At 39.7% G+C, this 19,652-nt stretch overlaps 1 protein-coding gene across 1 annotated transcript in view; it reads left to right on the forward strand.

Moving 5' to 3' along the window:
- cacna2d3a (calcium channel, voltage-dependent, alpha 2/delta subunit 3a) overlaps positions 1–19,652 on the forward strand; it is a 122,867-nt gene that overhangs the window by 53,706 nt on the left and 49,509 nt on the right. Inside the window, exons 13-20 of the mRNA XM_084389743.1 lie at positions 429–562; positions 2,014–2,031; positions 11,607–11,678; positions 11,979–12,059; positions 15,864–15,938; positions 17,098–17,181; positions 18,858–18,929; positions 19,066–19,127. Of these exons, the coding sequence (XP_084245869.1) occupies positions 429–562; positions 2,014–2,031; positions 11,607–11,678; positions 11,979–12,059; positions 15,864–15,938; positions 17,098–17,181; positions 18,858–18,929; positions 19,066–19,127 (598 nt within the window). The remainder of the gene's footprint in view (positions 1–428; positions 563–2,013; positions 2,032–11,606; positions 11,679–11,978; positions 12,060–15,863; positions 15,939–17,097; positions 17,182–18,857; positions 18,930–19,065; positions 19,128–19,652) is intronic.

Genomic DNA, 19,652 nt, shown 5'->3' on the forward strand with positions numbered 1-19,652 from the left:
AATATACGTTAGTTATCCAGAAATAGTGCTTAAGTTCAACTAAAGATATACTGAAGTATATGTGATAGTGCTAAAGTGGAACTACTGCAAGTATACTTTAGGTACACTTTACATATCTTGCATTTGAAGACTGATATTATACAGAGATCATACTATCCTTACTAAGAGTGATATTAAAACACATTTTAGGCTTAATATTAAGAAATGTGTATTGTGCAATAAAGAAGTACTCCAAATAATTATAATATTTATATCAGTAAGTCTCAAGCAATATGTCAGTAAATAAGTAAATGGGTTTGTAGTATACTTAATATGAAATAAATGTATTTTCAAATACATTTTGGTATAGGTTTTTTCCACTCGGGCATGTATGCATACGCATATCAGTGAATATTTGTGATTATTGTAATGGTTTTCTGTGTTGTCAGGTTATTTTACCCAGATCTCCACACTGGCAGACGTTCAGGAGAATGTGATGGAGTATCTGCATGTGCTCAGTCGACCCAAGGTCATCGATCGAGAGCATGACATGGTGTGGACAGAAGCCTACGCCGACCACACTGTGAGTGATCTGACATTTTGATGTTTTAATGTGAGTGGGATCCACATATAAATCGTTTTTAACCCTTTGAACCCCATGCACACAGAAGAATGAATTGTGCATGCTAAAATATCTGTACTGGTTTAAATGATTAATGCGATCTCTTAAAAATTTAATTTCACTACATGTGTTCATGTTTGATTTGCAGTTATTCCACATATACATGTTTTTATCATGGGGGATTTTCAGGTTTTCATACAAAATATGGTCATATTTGTAGAACTACTATCACACAAGGTGATTTACTAATTTTGTGGTGGTCAGTTTACTGGTATTTGCGGCATTATTTAACACTGGTAAAAAGCATGTCTTAACCACATAACTGCATCTGTTCTTTAATAATTAATAATTTGTTACATTTATATGGCACCAGAACGCCCACCACACACCAGCTTACTGGTGGAGAGGAGAGAGTGATGAAAGCCAATCAGTATATACAGTACAGGTCAAAAGTTTGGAAACATTACGTTTTCTATTTGAATATACAGGTGTTCAGTTCTCATATAATGGTGTCAATGCAGGAGATCAATAATATTGTCATTTAATCACCTGCAGAACTTTCTGCTTCCATCAACACTAGCTTTCTGCTTTCTGCTTCGTCTCACACTAGTTTGCCCTGTTTAGTAAAGCCCTAAGTATCCTGCTCGAAACAGCCTAACCACTGAAACTGTGTAACAGTTTGGAAAGAATGTATTGAAGTGATATTGAACTGCAGTGCAGTTAACAAATAACCTATTTGTGACCCTGGACCACAAACCCAGTCACATGTCGCACGGGTATATCTGTGGCAATAGCAACAATAGATTGTATGGGTCAAAAATATAGATTTTTCTTTTATGCCAAAAATCATTAGGATATTAAGTAAAGATTATGTTCCATGAATAGATTTTGTAAATTTCCAACCGTAAATATATAAAACATGTATTTGTGTGAGTGAGTGCAGCACAATCGCCACCATAAATGAACAACTTTAAAGGAGTTTTTCTCAATGTTTCGATTTTTTTTGCACCCTCAGATTCCAGATTTTCAAATAGTTGTATTTCGGCCAAATATTGTCCTATCCTAACAAACCATACATCAATGGAAAGCTTATTTATTCCACTTTTAGATGATGCACACATTTTAATTTAAAGAAATTGACCCTTATGTCTGGGTTTGTGGTCCTGGGTCACATTTTTGCTTTGAAAATTAATCGACAACTTGGAGAATCAATCAATGCTGTGGGAAAAATAAACTGTAGTTATTCCAAACGTCTGGAAAACCTCATGTTCGGGACATTACAGACCAAATCCAATGAAATTTACATCAATAGGTGGTTCAGATCCAGGCACTGCTCTCAGTTGTAAAGACGAGCAGTAATATGTGTGTGTGTTTACACTCATTTGATGGTAATTTGTGTTTTGTCTTTGTAGCGTCCACAGGCTCAAAAGGTAAAGGTTTGATTGTGATTTAATGGTGTTTCTACATTAACCCATTGAGTGTGTCTGCTTTATGCTATATTGTGTGCAGTGCAGTTTGGACAAGTTTTCATTCTCTTTTGATTTCTCATTGAAAGTGGTGTTGTGTAGTCCGTGTCACACTGCCATTCTCGATTTCACAGTCATCTGTGTATTTTGGAGTATCTGCTTTCTCTGTGGTATGGAGTCCAGTGTTTGTACATGTGTGGAAGAGATAAGAGATGACTTGACCATACAGTTTCTTCACTTTACATATACTGGTCGCCTGGCTTGAATAAACCAGAAGATTCTGTTGCTGATGTACAACATTCTCAACAATGCCTGGTTTTTGGATGTCAATGCATCAGAAACCAATCAGCTGCGCTATGAAGATAACGATGTGATCGCTAACAAATTGAGTTCACTAGAGTTTCATGACATAACTTTGTATTCATGAAAGTGTACTCTTTAAGTACATTTTCATTAAAGGGCCCCTATTATGGATTTTTGAAAATGAGCTTTCATGTAGTGTGTAACAGCTCTGAGTGAATGAAAACATCCTGCAAAGTTTTAAATCTGAAAGTGCACCGTATATAAAGTTATTGTCTTTCAAAAGTAAGAGTCGACTCTGAGTCAGTGAAATGAATTGTTTTTCAAACGAGTCAAAAGCCGTTTCGTCGTGACGTCAAGACGAAACATTAGCATATTGCCCGCCCACATATTGCGTGCGCAGACACCAGGTGGAGGTTCGGAGGTTCGGCTTGAATAACTAGTTCTTCCAATGTTTCATCATCGGACTCGCGCTCGCATTGATATGGTCAAATCGACGTCATGGTTCGTTACTGTGTTTAGTTTACGGTGTAGGAAGCCTCAGGACAGCTGGTGTTGTTATGGCAATGAGCGGTTTTGTTTTCGACGCGCTGTACGCGGTAGGCCAATTACAACAGACTGAGCTGTCTGGCCAATCAGAGCAGAGTAGCTCACGGAAAGGCGGGATTTAGAGAGATTGATTCGTCTGACGAGTCGTTTGAGAATCATTGAAAATGTGGTGATGTGCAAATGTATATTATGAGGAAATTAAACAGTTTTTTGACCTTTAATGCATGTAAACCTCTTGTAGGAGACTCCACAACAACATTAGGAAACTTTAAAATAGCATAATAGAGGCCCTTTAATATTTTATTACCTGCATGTACAGTTTTTCTTAGATACACATTTAAGATTTGAAGCATTCAGTACAACTAAGCACACTTATTTTTCACTGGCTGGTCAGCTCTGATAAAGGCCATGAAACTGCTCTGTTTTAAATGCATATTAAGCATCGGCCAACCATACGATCCAGAAGGGCTTCAGTGACATATCTGATGACTAGTGTTTTATTCACTCTCACTCTTAGCGTGAGTGTTTGGATGAGGCTCTGAGTGTGTGTAGGGTTCTCTGAGTCTGAGCTATTGTTTTCAACACAAGCCAGCATGATCATTCATCATTTTATAGCCCATTTACTCCCGCAGAGACATTGAGAGAGCAGAGTAAATAAGGGAAGGACATATATAGCACAGTTTAAGCTGTTTATCTGATCCGTAGCTCATTGCCCCACTTCAGACTTCTTGTGAGAATGTATGTTTGTGACTTTTTTTTTACAGATCATGAATTCATCAAATGAGTGTTTGTGAATGTGCAGTTGTGCATGAATCGTGCATATGCATGTGTGTTGCTGCCATCAGGGAGAAGTAGGCTGTGACGTTTCTGATTTAGATGCAGATGATGAAGCTGTTCTTCAGTCTCTGGCAGCTGAGCCACATCCATCCACACCTGAGCATCAGCTCACATTATCACACAGTGCACATGAGTCCTGCGTTCAGGGAGTCATTACCCTTTTATTTCAGAGAATTTCACTGATTTTGCATTATTCATCGGAAGTTTTCGTAGTGTATTGATTATGTCGACTATGTATTGGTGCAGTGTTCCTTCTGGAAATTGTCTTTTTTGTTAAAGTTACTTATAACATACACATTATACATCTGTCTAGTTTAAAAACACATGATCAATCTAAGAGGAGCTCACATAATATAAGAACAGCATTTCATGCAAATGTATTTAATGTTATGTCTTTAAAAGATACTGTATTTAGATTTTCTTATTAACATTTGGGAAAAGGAGAATTCTGGGGGGAAGATATCTTCTAAGCGAATGTGAAGGGTGAGCACAGAATCATATGATTTTAAGGATGTTGACAGCTAAGTTTATCACACATTTTTAGGGCAGCTGAAATTTAAAAAAAGGGTCAAGCAACGAAAGGGTCTTGGCTAGATGGTGTTTACAAAGCCTGAAATACACTGCCCTAGGTAGTTTCCAGGTGAAATCCCCACTCAGTGGCACTAAGAGTCTAGTACAGTTGGGTCTATAATAATGCAAAAAAATAAGCTGACTTAAACTAACTAAATATAAGTGGCTAAAAAAAAAAAAGTGGTTATTACAATGAAAGAAAAATCTTAACAAATAATGGTTACATGAATAAATGTAGTGATTTTACTTTCGCCAATCCAAGGACGCTAAGTAATAGTAAAAAAAGTAGAGATCGGTACTCAAGTCACTGCTGACATTGTGATTTTTGGGTCAGACGTAACTTAAGGTGTGGTTATGAGTACATCAGACGGCGGCGCTGATAGCCTACTGGTTAGCGCAGTGACATATGGCGCAACTGTGCCTCAGTCCGACCCGGGTTCGAATCTGGCTCAAGGTCTTTTGCCGATCCCATTCCCCTCTCTTCACCCCCCCAAAAAAAGCTTTCATGTCAATCTCCACTATCCTTTCTGCAAAAAGCACAAAAATGCCCAAATAAATAAATAATCGAGTACATCAGATGACCACCTTCCCCCTCTCTTAGTTCAGGGCTCCAGTCAAGGACTTTTACCTTGGCAGAATGAGAACACTCCCAACAGGAGGCTGTTCAATCATTCGGAATTAATGTAAATGCTCAGCTGAATTATCTGAAAGATTGGTGAGATTTCTAACTTGCAGAGGCTTTTTCGTTATTGGCAAGGAAGACACAAGAGTAATAAAATAAATAGTATTAACCAAAGATAAACAAGAATAATTAACACAACTACTAAATGAATACCGTGAGTGATAAAGGAATAAAGTGCATTAGACACACATAATAAAGTGATTAAGTTGAGTCTGGGGATGACAGAGTTATGTTATCTTATGGAAAGATAAACTGTTGTTTCTCCTAAAGTCACCCTGTGGTGAAAATCCAGCTTTTAATGTTGTTTATGTGTCTATGTGGTGTTTTAATATGCTTTAAGACAAACCATGTGTAAATTCGTAAGTCAACACCATTGCTGAGTACTGAGAGAGTCTTCGTTTAGCAGTCACATTCAGTGCCTTGACCGGACACCTAAAAATGAAACTTCCTCCATCCCAGTAAAAACCAATGCAATTTATTTTTGTTCTATAATATTTATTCTTTTTAATTTAGTATTTTGAGACAATTTGATTGAACTTATTAATATTTATGCAATATTTATAGTCCATTTTTTGCCATTGAAAATAATGTTTTTTTTTTTGTTTTGTTTTTTCTATGCGGTATTTTCGGTTAAAATAGAGACTAGGCTTTCAGAAAAAAAAAAAAAAAAAAATGTATTAAACATAAAATTAAATAAATCATGTTATTGCATGGGTTTACCACTAGATGCCTGTAATAGCTCTAAATGGAGATGCTTGTGAATTCTAGTTGTTTTTGGACCAAATTACTTACTTTTAAGATGTGGATTGATTGTATTTTTTTAGAAATTCTCAAATAATACTTTTTGCCAAGGTTTATAACATTTTATTAATTATTATTTTAATAATTTTAATAATTATTATATTAATTATACATATATATATTAATTATAATTATTAATTATGTTATGTTTTTCACTCTTGATGTTTTAGAGTTTCACCCCTTCATTGCTGAGCACTTTTTTTCTGCATCGTGGCTGATTTGCAGCGAATTTTTGTGTTTTTGTCAATTTCCCATTCATTTCCTATGGGGGTCATTTTTGACCGAAGACCATGAGTGTGACTATTTTTTTTACGACCACTTAGCATGCTCGGATCATGACCTCAATTTTTTTCTGTGTTCACATACCTAATGCCAGAAAAGTCACCAAGTTTCGTAACATTCAAATGAAGCTGTGATTTTTAAAAATTCAAAACAGATTTTTTGTAATCTGAATTTATTGGTGTGTATGTGTATAAAAGTGTGTTTGTATGTGTGTGTGTGTGGGTGGGTGTGAATTTTTTGCTCTCTTGATGTTGTAGAGTGTCACCCCTTTACTGCGGTGTACTTTTTTTTTTAATCGTGGCCGATTTGTAGATTGTACAGACAAAAATTCAGAGAATTTTTGTGTTTTTGTAAATTTCCCATTCATTTCCTATGGGTCGGTCATTTTTGACCGAAGGCACTGAGTGTGACTATTTTTTTTACGACCACTTAGCATGCTCGGATCATGACCTCAATTTTTTTTTGCATACACATACCTAATGCCATAAAAGTCACCAAGTATCATAACCTTCCGATGAAGCTGTGATTTTTTAAAATTCAAAACAGAAATTTTTTCGGTCAGAAGTGACCGAAGACTCTCTGAGGGTTAAGGAAAATTTTTTAAATATGTAATTTTGGTGATCAGAGAGTTTTAAGGGATACAATTACTCACTACAGGGGGGCTTTAAACTAAAAAGTTGAAGACCTTTATGCATCAAACAAATAAATGAAAGATTATTACATTACCTTTAATGTAAATTAGAAAATCATATACTGATAATATACAACAATGCCGAGGTCTCTGAAAAGAGGCTTGGTAAAGTGATATTTACGCTCCATGTGGTCGAGTGAGCGGACCAATGGCGGTGACGTCTTCCACTGGTTGTGCTGGCCTGGGTGACAGTGCAGTGGGGAAAGGAGACGGAATCCGGTTCAACAGCCTTGAACACGAAGATCCGTGGGATGCTGATCTCCTGGAGCACCAATGGGTCCTAAAATCTGGAACACACAGATAAGGCCCTGAAGTAGGTGTAGAAAGTCCTTAATCTGGAACACGCAGACGAAGGAACCTTGAAGTGAAGGTTTGCTCTGCTGAGTTTAACCTTTTTGCAAATGTCTCTGTTTGTCTTCTACCTCTCTGGGCCAGACACTCAGAATGTGGTCGATCCGCTTTTGTCTCTCTGGCATGGAGACTTGGAACGTGTCGCATCTGTTATTGTCTCTCTGGATGAAGACTCTGAACATAGCGCTTGTCAATGTCTCTTTCCTCACAGATTGGAGGCTCAGAACCTGGTCGTATCTGTTACACTCTCAGCCTTTCAGGCCGGTACTCAGAACGTTATTTATCTGTTTCTGTCTATTACCATACAGGACAGATTCAGAACTTGGTGTATCTGTTAATGTCTCTCCCATTACAGGCCTGAGACTCAGAACAAGGGGTATCTGTTGAAAGGCACCTTTATCCCTTTCCGATGACGAGGAGATTGCAATTTGGCACTTCTCCATTCCAGTGCTGTGATTGGCTGCTGGCATCAGAGGAGAGAAACACAGTGTGGCCCACCCTTCTTTCCCCTGTGGAACTCATTTACATAAAGCACACCGTTAGAAGTCTTTAAAGTATACCATTGAATTTCTCACTTTCCAAACCACCACCAGAATACTTTTGGCAATATTCTAAACAAATAGAGACCAAACAAGATGGAAAAAGATTGAACTGTCATGCATTCATTCATTTGTGCATTCACAGCTGAATTTGTGTAAGATGTTACATTACAAATAGCTGTCACAGAGAATACTTATTCTCTGAATAAGTATGAAATGGATGTGTGAAGTTTACCGTATTTTCCGCACTATAAGGCGCACTTAAAAGCCTTTATTTTTTTTCAAAAAACGACAGTGCGCCTTATAATCCGGAGCGCCTTATTTATGGATCTGGCGCCTTATGTTAACGTCTGTTAAACAACCGCTGACTTAAACCTTGTTTATACTTTCGCCGGACACCGGAGCGCGAGCCTCCGCTGACTGCGCGCGCAACTCCCCAAACAGACGAGCCATTTATACTTGACGCAACTGTTTTGTTTTAGACTGAACACCAACAACTGATTTACTGATACAACTGATTTAGACGCGCAAACTGGGTGCCGGTGTGATGAGATGTACTACTAATATCCGTCTGCTCGGGCAGATTCGGCTCAAAGTCATGCATCTTCAGATTCAGAGGCGCGCGCTGTTAAGCCGAATCTGCCCGAGCAGACGGATATTATTTTTTTTATTAACTTCGCGCTCATGCGGACGCGTCGAGTATAAACAAGGTATCTTGGTTTACATTTGGACTTTGGATGTGATCTTAGGCTTGAAAAGGTTGGTGACCACTGCATAACGCAAACCCAGTCAAACGTTTGACTGCAGTATCTTCTATTCTATGCGCCTTATAATCCGGTGCGCCCTATATATGAAAACAGTTCTAAAATAGGCCATTCATTGAAGGTACGCCTTATAATCCGGTGCGCCTTATAGTGCGGAAAATACGGTACATCAGTTTTAAGGTTTCCAAACATAGTTAAATGGATTTGTGTGGATCATTGTGATCTCTCTTCATTTCACCCACCGCTGCTGAGGTCCTGAGGAGTTTTTATGGCAGTCACAGGCCAAAGAGTTCTGTCTTTCCTGGGCTTGGTACCAGAGGTGGTCTTCTTGCCCTCTAAGAGGTGTCTGCTGTTGTCCTAGCATATTTATCTGATGGAGTTGGACAGTTTGTTTGTGTTAGTCCACCAAGATCCAATCAAAATGTTGCAAACCTTTGTCCACTGTTATGGAGAGAGAGGGCCATAAACTGGGCCCTGGAATGTGCTGTTCACGTAAGTCAGAACATCTAGATACAAATAGAAAAGACATGTTCAGTAAACAAGAAAAGTAGTCTTGAAGACATTTTTGAGCTGACTTTGTGTTTGATTAGTTGATAGTATTTTATATAAAATATGAAGGCATGCAGTATAAATAAAATCTGGACATAGTACATTCACCACGTGGCAGCTTCCACGCACTTATGAATACACTCCTGTTGCTTAATATCCAACAGGCGAGATGTGTGACGCAGAATGAACGAAATAACAATACTTTCAATGAACACCAAAAACTAGAAAGACAACCATTAGCGTTAATGCAAGAAAATGAAATGAGGAAAACTGAGAGCTTAAATACACAGAGGAATATTATTAATGGAACAGGGGACAGGTGAGAACTAATTTGGAACCATGGCAACAAATGTAAACACAGGCAAAATAGTGACAAAGAAAACCATGACTAGAAACTAAACATGACCATGACATTATGACATTCATGACCCCCCACCCCCCGGAAGGCACGTCCTCGCGCTGCAAACTAGAGTCCAAACTGAGGAGGCAGGGGGCTCTGGAGGAGGACGAGGAGCAGGCAGAGGGAGACACCAAAGAGAAGATGACCAGGAATCAGGGAGGAGATGAGGGTGGGAGGAACCAGAGAGGAGAATCCTAGTCGGAGCTACAGCAACAATCGGTGGTTTGCAGTCACGTGATTGTGATGACGCGCGAAATTCAAATGGAGGGCAGGAAGTGAAGAGCGGAATGGACGAGATGGAGGAAAGTCCGAACTGTACTACTTTAGACGCTATTACAAGCGAAAAATATAACAAAAAATTTAAACATATGTTGGACGTGATCCATACGTTATGAAGAGGAGCGATTTTTCAATTGAATTGAAAGATTTGCCTGTAACGTTACATTTGTCTTCAGTTACAGGGGTGACTTACAAACTCAAAGAAAAGAAGAAACAATTACTTTAACTTTACAAAGTTCAGAAACTGGTACGTTACACAAACATCCACATAAATTGTATTAATTCACCTTTGACTAAGTGATCACTGCACACACGGGCGTTTTATGATTCGGCTCCTCCCGACCGCAGACGTAGGTTTGCAAGTCATTTTTTTCCGGCGTTTTTTGGTCAATTTCTTGCATTTTTCCCCCTTATGAACAACAACTTTTGGTACACGATAAAACTCCTCGTGGTTTAATCGATTTGAGCAACCATAAACGACGCAAAACATCGGCATTTTGAGTTTGTTATAGTGCTTCCTAAATGTAACAAATCACTTCCTGCCCTCCATCTGCATTTCGCGCCATGGCAACGCAGTGACGTGACGTCATATGCAAACAAGCTATTGACCAAGGTAGAGGCAGAGGGACGAGGGACCCCTGCGTAGCCTGAGGGATGACAGAACATGGTGGAGCTGAGGGATCCACAGGCCAAGGCGGAGCTGAAGAAGGAGCCTGGGGGGAGACAGTGGAGGTGAGGCAGAGGAACTGAATGGCTTTGGCAGAGGAGGAGGGAGGCAGGGCGAGACAATTCTCGAAGAAGGAGACTTGGTGCTGGATGACAAAAGAGACATGGTGCTAGTTTGATTTAATGACAATGAAGACGACTTGTAACTGGGCTTAAGCAGCGGCGACGAAGGTAACTTGGAACTGGGTTGAACCAGCAGAGATGAAGACGACTTGGAACTGTACAGAACCAGTGGAGACTGTAGACCAGCAAATATTTCCTCAGTGAAGGGACTGTGTGGCAGGGCTCCAATCCATTCCGACAAACTCAACTAAAATGCCCTGGATGACAGATGCTGATGCCGGCTCACACACCTGAACAGAGTCCATGATGGGCCCAGGCTCCGGGATGCCATGGCCTTTGGTAATTGCTCTGGCCCTATTTTTATGGGGGGCTTGGGCTCTGAGTCAGCTGTGGGCTCTGGCTTTTCTTCCGTGGCCAGCATAGCTGAGGCTGGCTGGGCTCTGGGTCTGGAGTGAGGCTGGTGTTGTCCTCAGCAGTGAGGCAGACTCGCACCTTACAAGCACCCACTACACATACTTGGCAAAGCTCCTTGGAGGACCATCCATGGACAGATGTGCCTTCGACCGCTCATTGAGTCCGGTCTTATAGAATATGCATATCGAGCATTGGGATAGTGGGTGAGGCCCGCCAGATCTAGAAAGTCCCTCCTGTGATCCTCGAGGGAGCAATCCCCCCTGCTCCAGCAGGAGGAGCAGGTATATCCATTTTTTTTTATCTTTTTGCTGTTATAAACCGATCTAGGTCTCGTGTTCTGTCACGGTTTAGGTGTGTAGTATAATCCAAAAGACGATGTGATGCAGAATGAATGAAATAACGATATTTTTAATGAACACCAACAACTAGAAAGACAATACAACAAACCATTAACATTAATGCAAGACACTTAACTGCTTATTCCAAGTTTTATTTAAATCATATGATAGCTTTGTGAGGAGCAGAGAGATGTTTAAGTCATTATTTACTGATTGTCCTATCTTGATTTGTGATTGGTTTATAGTGGGAAGTATACTTTTAGTGTCACAAGTGTTTCATCTGGAGACAGCAGCAAGTTATACCTGTAACAGTGGATTTCACATTTTGTAAAAACTAATGAAAAGTCAGTTTGAAAAGTCAATGGTATTCATCCACCACTATGTGTTGTTGTCCATTTGTATAGCTGGAACATGCTCAGGGTCCTGTGCTCATGACTACTGTGGCCATGCCTGTGTTCAGCACCAAGAATGAGACCGTGAGTGATGCTAAACACTGACTTCTGTAATGTTAACCAGTGGTTATTCAGTCAGTATGAATGTTTCTGTATAACGCTTATCATACTAGAACTAATCCTGTTCCTGGAGATCTACCTTCCTGCCAAGTTCTTCAGGAGCACTTGATAATTACAGACAAGATCAGGGCTGGATCTGAACTCGGCTCGTAGGTAGATCTCCAGGAACAGGATTGGGCACCCCTGCACTAGACAGAGGAAATAATGCCAATGTAAGAAAGAAAAAAAAGATGTCCCTAACACACTCATGTTCATTGTTTTAAGAGAAATAAAGGAATTCTTCTTGGAGTGGTTGGCACAGATGTTCCAGTGTCTGAAATACTGAAGGCTATCCCCAAATACAAGGTACACAAACAACCTTTAATTCTTATATTATTCTAATTGTTCTCCATTTATTAGAACCTGTTGAGTATGTGTCTAGCACCGGTGTTATATGCATCTATAAACAAATGAATATAAGGACAAACTTTTTTCTCTAGAATGATGTGCCCTGGTTAATTGAAAAGACCAGTAATGTGTATTAACTAAATAAATGGATTCAATTTTCATTTCATGTTGACAAAATGGCTTGACTTCTGCAGTTTTCCTTCCTGTGTTTGACATATTTCCTATGAAAATGCAGGTTTCAAGTAAGTTTATATCGAAGTGAGAGCAGACCCACACAATACACACACACACGCGCTGGTTACGTCCAGCTCCTTGTCTCCCTGGCTCTGCCTCAGCCTCCTGGCTCTCTGGCTCTCCTCAGCCATTCGGCTCCACTGGTGTGATCACTGCCTCCTGGTTACTCAGTTCCACAGTGGTTTTCAGAGTGGTGGCCTCAGAGTTTTGACCCTTTGACTTCACCTTGTCCATTTGAGCTTAGGACACCCCCTTGTTCCTTCAACCCAATGGCTCCACCATGGCTCCTCGCTCTCTCGGCTCCACCACGGACTTCAGGGCCTGTGGCCATCCACTCACTCATCCACTCTATCCCTCCAGCTCCTCTGTTGTCCTCACTCCCACCGGCTCCACCTCGGTCTTCCGAGCCCCCAGCTTTTCCTCAGTCCTCGGATCAGCCGGCTCAACCACCACTGTGGTAAAAACAAAAAACTGACACCCTAAAAATAATAAGATAACCTTGTTTGAAATGGGTTTGGCTAAAAGAAAATTTTAAGTATTGACTATATGACTATATGCATTACTAACAAGAGACTAAAATAAAATTTTCATTGACTAAAACTAGACTAAATGTCATCCGTTTTCATCGACTAAAACTAGACGAAAATAGTCATGGATAATTCTGACTAAAACTAAAATTAAAACCGGCCGCCAAAAACAACACTAGTCTCCACCAGGGCATCCCACTCGGCTGGTTCCTCCTTGGCCTCCTCCACCGGCTGGTCCTAACCTAACCCTTGGTCTCCCCAAACACAGGGATGAGAGATGATTCAACTGATGGTAGGAGAATTGTGCACAGAACAACCGTTGAGTATCAGATGTAGATTAGTCAGTTGGTTGAACACAATAAACAGTCTCTGGAGATAAACCGTTAACACGAGCATAGCGACAATGGAAAATACATTGGAGGTCAAATGAGGAGGACGAACAGGTCAGTAATCCACACGGAAGGGAAGCACAGTCTGAATCGCAGACATCAACTAGACCAGACAAACTGTGTGTGTGCTGTGTGCGAGTCTTAATCTCATCAAATACTGTAAAGGAGGAGCCGGTGTGTGTGATTATAGTCTCTGCAGAATACACAGAATGTGAACAGTGAGGGAGAGTGTGATTGTTGTGTGGGAGAGCTTGGTGGAGACGGGACAGGTTTGGATTGCTCTCTCTCATCAAAGCTATTGCTATAATAAGAAATGGTAACTTTATTTTGCTAGTCCACTTTAGACATTCTACTATAAATGACTTTCAACTAGCAGTGTCATCTAGCAGTCATTAGAGTATAGGCCTTATTCGCAAACACCGGAAGTAGCTAACCGCGGCCATATTGTTGACATGACATCTGTCCTGCCCCTAGCCGCACGCAGGTTTGAGTTGAGGGGAGCAGTAGCTTAATGGCTTCATCTCGTCGGTATCAAGAGAAGATACGCTTGATTGGTGTGGGCCCATATCAAATAGACCCAATAGCCTTAAGTAAAGATCCGTCCTTATTGCCAGCCGTAACTTATCCGGATATTTATTAAATTACAGAGCTGCCAACTCTCACGCATTCACCGTGAGACACTTTTCACACGCTCTCACGCCACACATCCATTTTCTCACGAAGCAAAGAGGACACGGAGACCGACAGACTAGACAGAGCAGGTTACTTATGATATAAAAAATCTCAGCTATCAGGTTCTGTCACTTTTATTACGAAATTCAAACAATACCGTTTTGGCGCTTGTAAATGTGACGCGACAGATCCCTAGCGGCACGTGAACCGATCATCTCTAGCTAATAGTAAATAAACACGGACACTGTTGAAAGATACAGTACAACTTACCGAAATGTATATTCCTCATACACAATATCGACCAATCAATCAAACAAAGGGGTCAATAAAACAGCTGGAGAACAGTTATGTCACATAACATTTACCTCAGGGAAGCCATTTGATGACCATAATATAGGCTATAGCAGGTTAGTTGGCTAGAAAAAAGAGCTATAGAGTATTTAGCTAAATATGTACTATATTATATATTTATTATATGTTTACTTATATCATTAAATAAAGTTATTATAATAAAAAAACGCATTATATCTCTCTCTGTATGTTTACAGCATTAGGTGAGTTGTTTTTTTCTTGAGAACAATGAATGCCTATCTTGTGTAGCCTACCTAATATTTATCCAAATGAGTCAATATTAAATCAAATCACAATAATTGAATTGAAATAATAAAAAAGCGTAGCTTACCAGAAATTGTACCATAAACATTGTAACATGTTGTCACTAAACCTAATCAAATTCAGTTTAGTTGCTAAAATGTTTTGACAATCATAATACACTTATTGTGATGCAATAATTTTTTTTACATCCCCCCAATCCCCCCTAACATGTGGTAAAATGATGGGAACAGACTTTGCTGTGGGGAGTTTAGCCTATATTTATCCTAGCTAGCCACACATCTCTCCTGCGCTGGCTCAACTCCTCTGTCTCCTTCCATTCACGTTTTCTGACAGTCGGTATTGCATAAAAACTTCGGGGTTCTTATTGCTGTTGTTAGAACAGCCGTGTATTACACAACACACCATCGCGCTGTTTAAAAAAATAAAAAATACAGCGATAATACCATGGATAATACCGACGCTGCCTCGCTTGTCAATTGACAGACTGACAGTTGCCGTGGTTTCTACAACATGGCCGCCGCGAACATTGATGACGTAGATCGAATAAGAACTATTAGCAGACTGTCTGCTTAATAACACTTTAATGTGATGCTCCCCTAACTGACTATAAGTAACTTTGCAACTTATGTCAACTTATTCTACTAACCCTAACCTAAGAGAATCAGTTAATACTCTGAGAGTTAGTTGACATGTAGTTGCAAAGTTACGACTGTCTTAATTGGACTATTAAAATAAAGTGTAACCTAAAAAAGAAAAATCACTCGTATTGATCAGAAACTTCAAAAAGCCAATAAGACCCATTATAATCAGTGAAGCTGTCTACACTGAGAGTGATGAGACACTGACCGTAAAGAGAGACCCTGCTGGATTCCTCACTCTTGATCCGTGTGCTCGTACTTCATTCGACACAAAGGACAAACGGATCTCATGTCTGCTCTCCAGCTCCTGGAGCGAGGACGACATCATGCATCACTCACTAGGGTTTAAACATTACAATTGACATATCAGACATGTTACTGTTCAATCAATCATTAAATCGATTTAAAAACAACTCAAGTGCTTTACACTACCAACAGTTACAATACAGACACAATTAATTATATACAATATATAACATATAATCACATCACCGGTTTCATTGAGGAGAGATGAGTCTCAGCTGAGATCAGAGATGGCATGAACTCGGTGTTTAACAGACTGTGGACTTCCGCAGTTTAAAATGTGACAGTATCTCTGATTTTGATTGCTACTTCTGCTGTGTGTGTGTGTGTGTGTGTGTGTGTGTGTGTGTGTGTGTGTGTGTGTGTGTGTGTGTGTGTTCACAGCTGGGAATCCATGGTTATGCCTTTGCCATCACCAACAACGGATACATACTCACCCACCCAGACCTGCAGCCTCTGGTAATGTATCGCTTGTGATGATGATGATGATGATGATGATGATGATAGCGAACGCTGAGGCTGATGGGAGAATGCGTCTCATTAGACTCATTGTGCTGTGAGCCGACAGCTGTGGACAGTAATGAGTGTTTGACAGATGATGAGATGTCAAACCTCCTCCATGATGTCAGTGCTGTGTGAACTGTCAGTAAATAAAGCTGTGCAATAGTCAAAGAGGAACAGAACTCAGGGTTTGAGTCAGAGGGCAATGAAAACACTCAAGACGATCACAAGTTATATATGTTTGATTCTATGCATGAATCTTCCAGCATAAACCAGCATGAATGTCATGTTGGTCCAGGCTGGTAATGTGGATTAGAGCTGGTATAGTGCAGGTGACCAGCAATGCTAAACCATATCTAGATCATTTTTCATCCCATAAAAATCAAATGGAAGAAGAAATGATAGTTTGCAATGTAAAAAAGCCTTTTTAAGAGCCATTACATTTTATAACAACTAAACATGTTCTCATTAGCATAAGGTCAATAAATGTAATTCATAAATATCATTACATTACATTAAAGTAATTAGTTTTGTTGTAGCACTTTTTATTTTATATATGTATTATTGTGGAACTGCCTTTTGGTAGTATTTATTGTATTGTATTTAATTTATCATTTATGCATTATATTTAGTTTTCTTTAGTTTGTGGAGTGCAAAGTGACCTGGACTTTTATTCCTTTCTTTTTTTTTACATTTAATAATGCAGCTGATTTGCAGGATAAAGCTGATGTCCCTGTATGTAACTACACATGCCTGCTCTTTTATTCTCTCCCGTTTATAAAGATAAGCATCTGGACTCGTCCTTTAGTGTCGTTCTGCCACTGGAGGGCAGTCTATACCCGTCACACACACTGATCCACAGAACGACAGAGTAAAGCTGTCCTATCACAGGAGGACTAACAGCTTTATAGTCTGATCACTGTGGGACAAACATCCATTACAGTTTTACATGTTGTATTGACTTACAGAATGTACTTTTTTTTTTTTTTTTATGATCTATAGAAAAAGGTCTGTTACTAGTGTTTATTACTATTACAGTGTCACACTAATACACATCATGTTCATCCATGTTAATATCAGTGAATCTCATTGGTGCTGCTGTGTCATGTGTTTCTAGTATGAAGAAGGGAAAAAGCGGAGGAAGTCCAGTTACAGCAGTGTGGATCTGTCGGAGGTGGAGTGGGAGGACAAGGAGGATGAGGTGCGCTTGTGTTTATATTCATTAAAAAAGTTATAAATACAGTTTTAATGAAAGTTGCGGTGAAACCTGTTAATCATAACACAACGATAGATACACAGCCACATAATTAAATACACTTACTCCACCTTTACTTCTATTAAATATTAACATCAGTCTTTCTTAATTAAAAAGTCAAAGAGGGAACAAGCCAAATTCGTTTACCTTCCTCTCACTGACTTATCATATAAAATGATGAATCTTATTTAACCGTTATTTAACAGTAAGTAAAGTTTCTGAAACCTGAAACATGAACATGAATATCTTCACAAAGTCTTTTTGAATAATAAAACTGGGTAGCCTGTGTGTTGCACCAATCCCTGAAAGTACAGTACAGAGACGTCTGGGGCCAAAATATAATGAAATGTTTTAAAATGCCTTTAAATTTGGTATAATATGGCCTATTTTCAAGAGTCTGGTCTCCTTAACTTATTTGGTACAATGATACTGTCACCTTTAGTGTTTGTGTTCACGTTTGCCCATGTGTTTCACTGATTTAATCCCTGTCACCTGTCGTTTTGTTAATTAGTCGTTATGAGTTGATTAGTCCCAGCTGTGTCTCGTTTCCCTGATCTGTTCTGTGTATTTAAGCCCTGTGTGTGTCAGTCTGTTCCTGGTATGTCGGTGTTGTGTTTAAGTAGGTTCTTCTGTTCATGTTTCTTTGTTCCTGTTTGAGATTTTGAGTTTGGTTAATAAAACACTGCAGTAATTATAGATCATGCATCCTCTCTGCGTGTGACAGATACACTTGCAATGAATGACCAGATAGCCACAGTTATAGACTAAGCAGAATCTAACTGAGCTGGAACAGCTAATTGTACTACGTTAAAAAAAGATATTTGGAATGAGGTATTTTAGTGAAGTATCTTAGATTGGAGTTATGGATTGCGCTGACATATTATAGAGTTGTATACAGTTGGAAAAGGCTACAAACGCATTACTATTGACCTTTTAAATCATTAAAAAATCATCATGCTATTTCCTTTTACATTTACTTGTATCAAAACTGTTGTTACACGCTTGGCCCTGTAAAAGCCAGTTCACACCAAAAATGTTAACTATGAACACAATTTATAAAAAGAGAGTCCATGAAATCATTGAAATCACTTTCAGAGCTTTTTTTTTCCAGCTGATGATTGTTAAAAACATTGAGAGCCAATCAAAATCTATATTGAAAGAATTCTGCAAAGTTATGCATATCAAGTATATTTAGGGGATTTTCTTTTTTTCCCAATGGATATTCATTCTCTTTTAAAGCTGCAATAAATACAACTTTTTTGCTGATCACTTGTCATTGGATTTCCTCATATGGATCTTAATCCTAGATGCAAACTGGGTCTAAGAGTTAGACAGACACTTATTGGTTTCTGAGAACATAATCAAAGTCAGAATACATGGATGTGAAGTAGTTCGTCTGAAGATCAGAATATTATAGAGACTGACAGTATGGAAGGGCTCAAATATCGTGGGCTAGTGAGCAACCACACTAGAAATCACTTGGGAAACATGGGCAACTCACATGAAATATTACAATCTAGTTATCTTTTTTGGAGCTTGAAAAATATAGGACAGGTTTTAGATTTCTCAATTTGATTATCAGATATGTTTTTGTTGTTGTTTTTTAAATATTTTTTGTCCAGTTGCGTAATGCCATGGTGAACAGACAGACGGGAAGCTTCTCTATGAAAGTGAAGAAGACTGTGGATAAAGGGGCAAGAAACTCCCTCTACACACACCCACCCACACACACACACACACACACACATACACACACACAGTAAACATATCTCTGAAAAGGTCTTTCATCCTCTTATAGTGTGTGTGTGTGTTTGTTTATGCTTGTCTTAGAAGCGTGTGCTTGTTCTACACAATGACTACTACTACACAGACATCAAAGGAACTCCCTTCAGGTGAGATCTTTTGTTGCCCTTATATATAAAGCCGTGTAGAACAACAGAAACACTGCAGATTGAGACAGAAGGCTGGACTTAAAAAAATCTAATCCTGAGCCAAAGCCTGCAACGGAGTCAGTGCCAGCTGCCAAGTCCATCCCGTTTCCGGCTGACCAGGTGTGTGAGCCTGCCACAACATCTGTGCCAGTGGGAATATTGATGGAGCTGGATGAGGAAGACAGGCTGATCGACTGGGAGACGGAGGTAATGGTTCTCGCCATGCCCACCTAACGAACCTTCTCTGTCACTGGTCCTGTCCAGCCCAAGTTCTTCATCGCCACCAGTCTCAGTCATCACAGAGTGCTCTTCGTCACCACCATCCCTGTCTACTCATCTACACCCAGTCTTCTTCTCCTGCACGTCCCACTGAAGCCAGCCGTTCTCCCGGCTCCGCTGGCTCCCTTCAGCCCCTCGGCTCCACCATCAGCCCTGCTCCGCCTTGGGGCTTCGGGTCCCCAGTTCCAGGCTCTACCTCGTCCCTCT

This window comes from Rutilus rutilus, assembly GCF_951802725.1.
Source record: "Rutilus rutilus genome assembly, chromosome: 19".
Taxonomy (NCBI): domain Eukaryota; kingdom Metazoa; phylum Chordata; class Actinopteri; order Cypriniformes; family Leuciscidae; genus Rutilus; species Rutilus rutilus.